This window comes from Xyrauchen texanus, chromosome 15, assembly GCF_025860055.1.
Source record: "Xyrauchen texanus isolate HMW12.3.18 chromosome 15, RBS_HiC_50CHRs, whole genome shotgun sequence".
NCBI classification, from domain to species: Eukaryota; Metazoa; Chordata; class Actinopteri; order Cypriniformes; family Catostomidae; genus Xyrauchen; species Xyrauchen texanus.
The window spans coordinates 27,375,633-27,387,197 of record NC_068290.1 but is presented as its reverse complement, the minus strand read 5'-3'; the positions used below and the strand labels follow the sequence as shown (position 1 = coordinate 27,387,197).

At 36.9% G+C, this 11,565-nt stretch overlaps 1 protein-coding gene across 1 annotated transcript; it reads left to right on the top strand.

Annotated features, from left to right (window-relative positions):
* The first annotated feature begins 4,655 nt into the window (after positions 1-4,655).
* On the top strand, positions 4,656-6,320 carry LOC127656040 (uncharacterized). Its single transcript, XM_052144173.1, has 2 exons — positions 4,656-4,732; positions 4,961-6,320. The coding sequence occupies exon 2, from the start codon at positions 4,972-4,974 to the stop codon at positions 5,545-5,547; it is 576 nt and encodes a 191-aa protein (XP_052000133.1). The 5' UTR covers positions 4,656-4,732; positions 4,961-4,971; the 3' UTR covers positions 5,548-6,320.
* Positions 6,321-11,565: the final 5,245 nt, after the last annotated feature.

Genomic DNA, 11,565 nt, shown 5'->3' with positions numbered 1-11,565 from the left:
GACATTTAGAGAGGAACTGACTTATACAGATGGATTGTTGTTCAAAAATACAAAACTGATAGTACCAAACAAAATGAGAAGTGCAATGCTAGAAAGAATCCATGAAGCACACATGGGTATCGTAAAGTGCAAGGAACGAGCTAGAGATGTCTTGTTCTGGCCTGGAACGGCAAAGCAAATTGAGAATGTTGTGAGTAAATGTGCCATCTGTACTAAGTACAGAAACAGCAATCCCAGAGAACATCTTGTCACTTCCTGTTCCTGAAAGTGCATGTTCAAAGGTAGGAGTGGATTTATTTCACTACAGAGATGCTGAATATCTTCTCTGTGTGGACTATTATTCCAAGTACCCTGAAACTGCAATGTTAATTGATATGACGAGAAAGCAAGTAATTGCTGTTCTAAAGTCAATGCCAGATGGGGTGCCAGATGAGCTCTTTTCAGACAATGGTAGACAACTTGTAAGTGCTGAAATGAAAGCATTTGCAGCCAGCTGGGAGTTCATAGCTCAAGCCCTGGATATCCGCAGTCAAATGGTCAAGCAGAGAGAGCAGTACAAACTGTAAAAAATGTGTTGAAGAAAGCACATGATAGTGGCAGAGATCCATACATTGCTTTATTGGGGTACAATAATACGCTGTTAGATGGAGTAGGTTTTTCACCTGAACAGTTACTCATGGGAAGAAGACTGAAGTCAGAGTTACCCATGTCAAGTAAACTACCGATGCCAAGAGTTTTGAAACAGGTGCGTAGCAAACCAAAACAATATTTTGATCGTGGGTGAAGAAAACTACCTTAAATGAGGAAAGGAGAAAGAGTAAGAAAAGTTGAATTCAGAGCAAGAAAACAATGTTGACAATAATGCCAGTAAAAGTGAGTCAGCTTCTGTGAATGCAAATAATTCGCCAGTGAGAAATTGACAGTTTTTCACAAGTAATCAGAGAGTGTCAACATTTGGTAGACATATCAGAGTGCCTAATAGGTACCGGGAGTAAAACAGAGTAAATTATTAACTAGTTGAAAATGTCAATTTTGTCAATACTGGAAATATGTCTTGAGAATAACTTTAAAAGTTAAAAGTTAGTTGTTTATGTTATGTACATGTTATATTGTAAATATAAACTATTATATAGCTATTGTATATAATAGTATTGTATTGATATAGGACAGACACAGAAGTAAAGCAGTTCAGTTCAACCACATTTCCTCAATTGCTTTTCACTGAATAAGCCATTGAAGCACACAGGCTAAACCATGGTCGGAGGGTGAGAAATATGACTTGAAACCAAATTTTTTCACATCTGAGCAAGTTGAGGCAAACTTTGACGCACTATGAGTCAGAACTTCCATTATGTTCTGGAACATCTGTGACAGGTCACCTTGTAGTTGAAATGACCTACCTAAAGTTTGCAGCCACACACACATACACCAGAGGTAATGGTAATGATTGTCTTCTTCAAATCATCTTCTTCTTTGTAGTGCATTATCTTCTGTACTATAAAGTAATGTAAACATACAATTAACATCAATACAATAGAATAAATTGTGTTTTAAAACAACCAGCAATAAACAATTCTAAATGCTTTATGGGACAAAATACTTGTTCTTTATTTTTGAGTTTTGAAGGTTAAAGGCAGCATAAAAGTAATGACACCAGTGGTTAAATCCATGTTTTCAGAAGTGATATTATAAGTGTGGGTGAAAAACAGAATACTTAAGTCCTTTTCTCTCTCCCTCCAAAAAGACTGTAGTATAGTCAAAAACAAAAGAAGAACAATGATAAAGTGGAGATTTATAGTAAAAAAAAGGAATTAAATATTGACCTGTTTCTCACCCACACCTATCATATCACTTTTAAAGACATTAATTTTCCTGATTTCCAACAAATGTTAAAGACTGAAATCAGTGTTTATATGGAGACCAATTGGCCCTCAGTATCTTCTGAGGGCATGGCTTGGGAGGCTCTTAAGGTGGTTCTTAGGGTTCGGATCATACAATATGCCTCATTTACCAAAACATCCAAAGCCCGAGAACTAGTGGAGTTGGAAGAGAATATTGGAGGTGCCGAAGCAGAGCTGAAGCGCAGAATGTCGTCTGATGTCTTTGGAGAATTGACTTGATTAAAATAAATGTTGGTTATTCAGGGCAAGACAGTCATACTTTGAGTTGGGGGACAAAGCAGGGAAGCGTTTGGTTAGATATGTAAAGCAGAGTCATACCAGAATAAAATCTATAAAAACAAACTCCAGACGATAGGTAGAATAAACACAAAGAACATGTAGATTCGTACGCGTAACTGTCCCAAAGTCTTTTTCTACCATTCCCTCACCCTGCTGGTGGTGAAATTTTACACTCAACCACTGATATTAATAATGCCTTTAAAGTGTTCTATTTTGATCTCTATAGTTTGACGTCTTCGTCTACTGATGAAGATATTAGAACACTTGTGGAACCATTAGAACTTCCTAAACTGATGACTGAGCAAAAAAATTCTCTTGATTCTGAGATAACCATAGAGCTTGACGAGGAGCTTGACGAGGTAATTAAGGCCTTACCTACAGGAAAGGCTACGGGCCAAATGGTTTTGCCGCTGAATTTTTTTGGATCTTATGCTACAGAACTGGCTTCCCTTTTGTTAGAAGTTTATACGGAATCATTAAAGAATGGAAAGCTTCCGCCAACCATGACACAATCCCGGATCAGACTGATTCTTAAATCATCCGAATTACTGTAACTGTCCAATTTCCCTGATTCAGCTAGATGTTCAAATTTTGGGTTGCCCTCTTTCCCCATTATTGTTCTGTCTTGCCCTGGAACCATTAGCAGCCACAATAAGAAAGGAAGATGATTTTTCAGGTGTGATGGTGGGAGGTGTGGCGCATAAGATTCTTCTTTATGCAGATAATATTTTATTATTTGTCTCTGACCCAACTAGATCTATGCCTTGCATATACAGAATTATTCATTCCTTTTCTAAATTCTCAGGATACAGAGTCAGTTGGTCTAAATCTGAAGCTTTGGCTCTGACAGTATACTGCCCTGTAACGGCTTTTCCATCAGGCGCCTTCCAATTGCCCAAACAGGGCATTGAGTATTTGGGTATTTTATTCCCAGGTAATTTGTCTGATTTATTAGTTAACGTTGACCCGAGGTGGGCTTCATTACATTTATCGATGATTGGGAAGGTTACTGTTATTAAAATTCATTGTATTCCAAAATTCAACTACCTACAGTCACTCCCTATAGATGACCCCTCTCCTTTTTTCAAGCAATTTGATTGCATATTGAAGTGCTTTATTTAGAATGGTAAGTGTCCCAGACTAAATTTCAACAAACTACATAGGCCGGTTGACAAAGGTGGGCTAGGCCTACCCAAGATTTTGTTTTATTATTATGCATTCTGTCTCAGACATTTGGCTCATTGGTCACTTCTCCCCTGTTCTGTTGTACAGGAAGTCCTTGCCCCTATTTTGCCATTGCAAAGCCTTTCTATCAAACTAACCGGAGAAGTTAAATCACTCCCGGTTATTTCACATTTGCACGTGATTTGGACAAGAGTGGCCAGAGTAATTCAGACATTTATTTAATGTGTATGTGTGATGTATGTTCAGAATTATTTATGTGATGTTTTGAATGTTCAAATTTTGCTTTGTCCCAGACTATATTTTGGGTGATGGGGTGGTCATTGGGTTGTGACCAGTCTCATGATCGGCAGGCAAGTAATTTTAAGGGGTTGGAAGTCAAGTGCAGCACCCTCTTTTTTGGAGTGGTGTGTGGAAATGGGGAGGTACCTGCATTTCAGGAAGTAGTAAGTGTAGGGGGGGGTTCCTCTCAGGGAGGGATGTGGAGAGTGTAGTTTACTTTATTATATATATATATATATATATATATATATATATATATATTTATTTTTTTTCATTTTTTTTTTTTTCATCTTATTTATTAATTAATTTGGATTGTGTGTGTGTGTGTGTGTGTGTGTTTTAACCACTGGAGTCGTGTGGATTACTTTTATGATGTCTTTGTGATTTTTGGAGCTTCAAAGTTCTGGCCGCCATTCACTTGCATTGTATGGACCTACAGAGCCAAGATAGCCCTCTAAAAATCTCTGTGTTCAGCAGAAGATAGAATGTCATACACATCTGGTATGGCATGAAGTAAGTAAATGATGGGAGAATATTACATTTTTGGGTGAACTATCCCTTTAAGACCACACTGTTCCATGAGTAAATAAATTCCCTAATTTACAGTGAGGTTGTTATTTTGTTCAACCTATAATGTTTTCATTACAAGAGTAAAAAATTATGTTGAAGAAAAATACATGTGTCATGTGTCAGTCCTTCAAGCACTTACTGTAGGTTATTCTAATCTATAATCTGACTATAATCTGAGAGAGATAAGAACACTATTACATTGATCTGTTATTGTAAAATTATATATAGTTCGTCTTAACATCATTAGGCATTTTGTCAATCCTAATGTAATGTTCATTTTTTTTTTGTAGCCTATAATATTACATTAAATCAACTGTTTAATGTCATATCTGTTCAAGACTTAATGGACTATTGGAGCTGAAGAGGTGAAAACGTGTCATAGCAAGTCTCTCTAGATATTAGTCATACTCTTGGAGATTTAAAAAAAAAGAAGGAAAAACGTCGTTCAGCTCAAGAGAAACCGAAAAGAGGAAAAAGACTATCCACCGGTTGGAAAAAACAAAAAGTCATTCTGCAAGGCATGTAACGTCTCTACATTTCGGTAAAGTATCAGTTTTCCATCTCTACATTTACAGGTTTATGTTAATTGCTTTAAGCAGGAGATTACCAAAAGCCAGCAGATTGTTGCTTAATATAGTTAACTATATTTAGATTGTTCAGTTTCGCATGAGAGCAAGAAGCTGAGCACATTAACTGCAACAGCTGCATTGTTTTAAGAAACGTCTGTATTTTTCTTTTCTTTACAGTAGCGTTCACGATGATTGCTTTTTTGCTACTTTTGGCTTCTGCCTTTTCTCTGAGTCACTCGGTGGATACAAACTCTGTACCTTGCATGCCAGCGAAATACAACAACGCTCATAATGTTTTCCTCAAGCGCCATATTCCTGAGGGGGTGCCAAATACGTGGGACCAGAATGCTTGGGAAACTTTCCTGCGTAATATTCGCACATGTAACAGGCCGACCCAGTCGTTCTTCCGTGCCAGTGAGAAACAGCGGGTGGATAATGTGTGTACTAAAGCTGGCGGGAAGACCCTGTCTAGAAACCTGTGCATTAGCAAAGAGAAATTCTCCTTCGTAACGGTGCGGATCGATGTCACTGTTGGAGCGTGTGGGATCAAAAGCATGCACAATGAAACGAAGCACATCGTCCTCGCGTGTGAAGAGATTGGAGACTTCTGTCAACCGGTCCATTTCGAGGGCAACCCAGAAAACGCAACGCCGAGCAATAACAAGCCGGACTGTGGGGCTAAAGGGAGCTCGGGGCCTAAAACTACCGTGTTAAACGTGCTCATGTTGATGTTGACTTTGTTAGTCTTGATTTACATTTTGTGAGACTCAAAGCTATTATTGCCAGCTCTGTATGCTATATAGACCTCTCAAAATGCATGCATTTCATTGTTGTGTTTACATTTGTTTGTTATAATCAAACTCATTTTAAATCATGTTAGATAAGTTATGGTGTCAATAATTTGCATAAAAATGGCATCAATTAAACATTTTAAAATTGACTTATTCTGGCAAGCTGTTAAAAGTCTGAAGAAATGCTTCAGAAGACTAATAATTGCAGTAATAAATGGAAAGATGTGCTTAAACTATTATTCTTGATCTAATCCTCAAATCTTTGTCTATGTAACCAAATGTATTCGGTTTGATTTAGTCATATTAAGTAATATTTTTAATTTGAATAAAGCCAGTTAATTTAGATATTACCACATGAGGCACATTTGTTTAGGTTACCTGAAAAAACACTTTTTAGAGAGCAAATTGAGACCATGGCCATGCCTCTCAGTAACTATACTCAGGGCTGTAGCATGGAATTCTAGACTCCATGACTATATATTGATCTTGGCCCCTTTCATATTGAAAAATACAGTTTACAATATGTTGTGGGCCCCTAGAATCTTTACCACCTTTCACCCCATTAGATATGGCTCATACTGTGTGGCTTTGTGTCATAAGTCCAATTATACTAATTAATGTTTTCATTCGCAGTGATTTGATAGGTTGGTTTCAACATCAAAACTGTTACGTTACATTAAACCTGGCCTCCAAACTAATTTTCCAAAATCATATTTTTGTTAACAGATGAATGCAATAAAAACCACACTGGGACATATGATTATTTAATGATGTGAGGGCGTAAATGTTGACAGCTTTTTTGTATTTGTGAACTTCCACTACAGCAAAGGTCAACTAGCCTATGTGGAGAAGGTAGATTTTAATTTAAAGTTTGAACTGTGTAGGTTGTCAAATTTTTTGGAGTAAAAAGACTCCCTGTCTGCCATATATTTTGATTTGAATGGTGTGTATATTCACTTAATTACCCATTTATTTTCTTATATTGGTTACTATTGTCCATTACTAAAAATCACATTTTAAGGGAGGTCACAGGTTACATGCTGACAGACTCAAACTTCTATTTTTGAAGGTTTTGTAAAGCAGGTGGTTTTGTTTTAGGGAAGTTGAGGTTGAACGGAAACCATAACCGAGACGACTGAAGTGAAAGAGATTAAAATTATTTCAAATACAGAACAGAAGTGATGCATTAATAACTTCGACTTCTCTCTCTAATGGACAGTGATATTTTTCGCTTATTATAAATGTAGTACAAAAAGTAGCATGTGCACATCCCAAATAAATTTACGCAGGTACAAGATCAAAAATACATGCAGAAAACAATAAAATAGGGACCACACACTGCTGATCATGCTCTCACAGAATTTTAATAAGAACATTTTGACCGGTCTTTGTCAGGTAATCAATAAAACCACTAGTACAAGTCTATAAATACACACACCTGTCAATAGGCATGTGCAACAAGTAATTAGATAATTATCCAATGGAAAACATCAGTAAAAAAAAAAATGTCTTTCTCATACAAACACCAGAAACCTACTTAAAGTGCAACACTAAAATTCACAAAAGTCCCAAAACCACCATACTGAAAATAGGCAAAAAAGGCACACACATAGCCCACAAATAATTTTTAATAATAAAAAAAAAAGGTTATTTTATTACAAAAATGGTTTTAAATTGAAATCGAAGATTAAGGCTTTAGGGGAGAGAGATTGAAGAGTATAAATATAAAATGCCTCTCTTTTTAGAAGTAGCCTAATAGGTTTACATCACCACCTCTTCTTGCTATTTTATCTTGTTCAATACCAATATAATGCATAGTCGATAGATTACGTTGGAATTGATTGAAATTAACAGCAATAGGATTCTTATGATCTTTGAGACGTATATTAGGTACTTTTGTGCAGCTATATGTGTTTTTAAACACCACTGAGTTTTACCTAGGCCTGCTAAACTGCAGGAACACTTGATCGTGTAAATTACATTTTTGGAATTACAAGTAATGACTCCCTTTATTTTAATCTGTTTAACCGATTGGGAATGATTAAAAGAATGACATTTGGTTGAGAAATTGCATTGAGCACATTGTCAGCATCTAATTGCCTTGCAGGAACAGACAAAAAAGTGTGAGCTGGGCACTCAGGAGGTTGATCAGCTCTAACCACAAGTTGTTGTATATTCATTGCACGTTTGTAGACTATTCGTGGAGGTTCCTTGCTAAACTAACTCATTACAGGGTCAGAACTCAAAATATGCCAATGTTTATGGAGTGCTTTTTTTCTCTCAAAATTTTTACTCAAAGGAGTATTCTGAACAAAACAAGACAAGCGATTTTCATTGGATTCAAAATGTTTTCTATTCAGGCATTCATTCTGATCTAAAATTTCAGTAGGAGCCACTGCCACCTGGTTCCAGCTATGTCTATATCTTCTTTCATGAAACCTCTTGAGTTAAGTCATCACGTTGTTTAGCCTACTATATGCTTCAGCAGAACTACAAATTCGGCATATCCTATTAAACTGACTTATTGGCAAACTTAAATGTGTCGGGTGAAAACACTGACTATGCAAAATTGTGTTTTTATCTGTCTGTGATCCGTGATCAGACCATGACCTTTTTTTTAATAAGAAGTTCAAGAAAACTAACTTGAAACATGTCATCATTTATGGAAATCAAATTTTTTAAATCAAAAAGGTCACTTTCAGAACCAGTCCAAAGAAGAAAAATATCATAGATATCTTAGACATGAAAGGGTTAAAACCATCAGGATTAAAGACACATGTATGGTCAAAGAAGTCAACATAGGTTTGCATAATTGAGAGCCATTGTACTGACCTTAATTTGTAAAAAGAAATAATTTTATACATTTTGTTTTTCTTTTTTGTCAATAATAATCCTGCAAGTTCTTTTATACAATCAATACCAGGAGTTTTATTCTGGAGATAATCATGCACAAAAAACAAACAATGGCAGCAATCCCTCAGTCATGTGGAATATTCTTACATTGACTGGGCACAATACATCACAATGGTATAAATGTCATACCAAATGAAAGAAAGAGGTCTTGGGTACATATTTTGTATTCATTACATCTTTGTATCTTATTTCAGTACAGAGTTGTAGACAGTTAAATACAGTGTGAGCATCTGAGACAACTTGCCCCATCAGCAGGTAAATTGTCACACTATTTTGGGTAAGTTGTCACATTGGATTATCAACAAATAAACTACTATCAACATAATTACTACTTAATTATGAATATTGATTTTTTATTTCAAATTTGAAACCAAATCAAAGATCATTAAAGAACTCAAAACAACAATGAATCACCCGTAAATAACAAAAAAAAAAAAAAACAACACCCTTATCTGACTAATCATACTCTGTAATAGATACTCAGACTCGATGGTAATGTAAAACCCGGAGGTGTAGTTTATTGAGGGATATAGGGGAATGGGTAAACCTGGGTGATGACTGCAGTTCGCTGAATAGCGAGGAAACCTGGGTGAGGACTGCAGTTCGCTGAAACCCTGCTGAAAAATCCAGCTAAAACCAGCCTAAGCTGGTTGGCTGGTCTTAGCTGGTTTAAGCTGGAAGTAGCTGGTTTTAGTTTGTCTCCCAGCCTGGCTTAGCTGGTTTTAGCTGGTCTCCAGCCTGGCTTAGCTGGTCAAGCTGGTCTCCCAGCCTGGACAAGTTGGTGGTCAGCTGGTCTCCCAGCCTGGTTTAGCTGGTTTTAGCTGGTCTCCCAGCCTGGCTTAGCTGGTCAAGCTGGTCTCCCAGCCTGGCTTAGCTGGTTTTAGCTGGTCTCCCAGCCTGGCTTAGCTGGTCAAGCTGGTCTCCCAGCTAAAACCAACACTGACCAGCTAAGACCAGCCTGACCAGCTAAAACCAGCTAAGACCAGCCTGGCCAGCTAAGACCAGCCTGACCAACTAAGACCAGCTAACCCACGACGTACCAGTTACGTAATTTTTCTGTACTTTTTGGTAATTTCATGACTTACTAACTGGTAACGTAACTACAACGTCGCAGGCCCGTAATTTCATTACCATTAAATGACCAATTCACAATGTTGTCATTACGGGCTCCTAATGTTGCAAGATAACCAAGAACGTTTCAGTTACGTAATATATTCGTAATTTTGTGTGCAATTGTATGACTTACTGGCAATGAGACTGCAATGTCCCAGGCCCGTAATTTTACCACCTTTCAAGTAATAACTCAAGACAAATTGCATTTGTTTGTTTGTTTTTGTTGCTGTAGCAGTTGCATAACACCAAGTGTTGTCCATCTGGAAGACAGTTACATTTTGCAAAAAGGGGTCATATGAAATAAAATGTTAATAGTAATGTATTTCATGCATTCTTTGTTTTGTATCCGTTTGCTTTACAGTCTCAGACGATTAATTATTTGGACATTACATTTTTGAATCCTCTGCAACAGAATACAAACCACAATTTGGGATCCTGACATGTCAAATTCCTATGCTATGTGGAGGTCCTCTGGATAAAGACAACACACACATATATTCAACTTTATGAAGGCACTTTATTTAGACCAGGATACACAATTTCTGTATCAACAGGCTTCTTAAAGGTTGCAATACATTTATTACTTGATATGATCCACATATTAATTTGCTACAGGTGTGTAATGCTTTGTAGTAACTTGTAAAAAAATGGCCAACTTAACCCCCTATTGTCTGACCTAAATTTAGGCAATGTATAGGATCTTCACACATAAGAATGCCCACTGACATTTTTTTCCATTCCCCCACACATTAACTTTGTGTGGTGGAACAAAGTTGACTTTGACATTAACTGTCAGGGATACAGTAGGACATTTAATGATAACAAGGCAGTAAGTATACTGTATGATATGACATTTTAAAAAGGAACCACGATGCACAAAATTGCTATGTACACTTTAATGATTGCAGGATCCGTACGTTAATGCGCGTACGCAGCACAGTCTGCGCATGCGCATTTTCTTGTGATGTTAGAGACATAATAAGATTTAAAAAATAAAATGCTTATAGAATCCAAAAAAAAAAAAAAAAAAAAATAATGTAATGCAAAGGAAAACAAAATATCAAAAATTTCGTTCATTAAAAAAAGCAACTTGATTACGTCGTTTAACTTTTTTTTTTTTTTTTTAAATAACCGTTGCCTGAGGCGCGAATTCTGACAGTGACCACACGCCGGAAGACACAAGGCGATTATGTTCGCGTTCATTAAATGGGTGGAGGATGAAAAATTCCCAATTCTGCCCACTGAACATATTAGAAAATTTTATGAGGATGAATACACAGCGGGAATGGACGAAAATTACGTTTACTTGGTGGAGTTGCGCCAAGGCATCAAAGAGCCGAAAGGGGGGTGGGTGGCCGGCCGGACTATGAGGCCTCCATCATCAAGATAGCAGGTGCCTAGTTTTATTATGCTATTTCCAATATAATACTCTTATATTATCATCTATTATTCTGTATACCGCTTGTAGATTTATAACAAAACGTCAGTAAACTAGTAACACATTGTTATTTTTTATTTTAGATAACATCAGTTAATAGGTAGTAGGCCTATGTAGCGTTATTCTACCTCCTCAGAAAGGGAAAGAACTTTACAAATGAAACTTAAGGAAATTGAAGAACAGCTACCCAAGTCAGACACTGAAGAGAAAGAGTAAACCTTCAATGAATCTCATACAGGCCGCAGAGATAAGAGAGGAACCAGCTGCTAAGAAAAAGGTTAGTGTTGGTCAGAACGTGTTTGTGTGTGTGTGTACATATATATATTTACATAATTATAATTACATATGCGGACTGATGCGGCCATGCCAGAGGTCTAGTTTTTGTGTGAAGGCGTGCACTTTGTCTGCAAGGAGCAAAATATGAGTTTCGCGGCCTTGCAAAGACAGGTTGAAATCAAACATTTGAATACAGTTCAGCAACATACATCACACGACCTGACGACCAAGAGAGCTGACAATTGACCATC

What these genes read in the sequence shown, in the direction of transcription:
- LOC127656040 (XM_052144173.1), top strand. Translation starts at nt 4,972, where the DNA reads ATGATTGCTTTTTTGCTACTTTTGGCTTCTGCCTTTTCTCTGAGTCAC.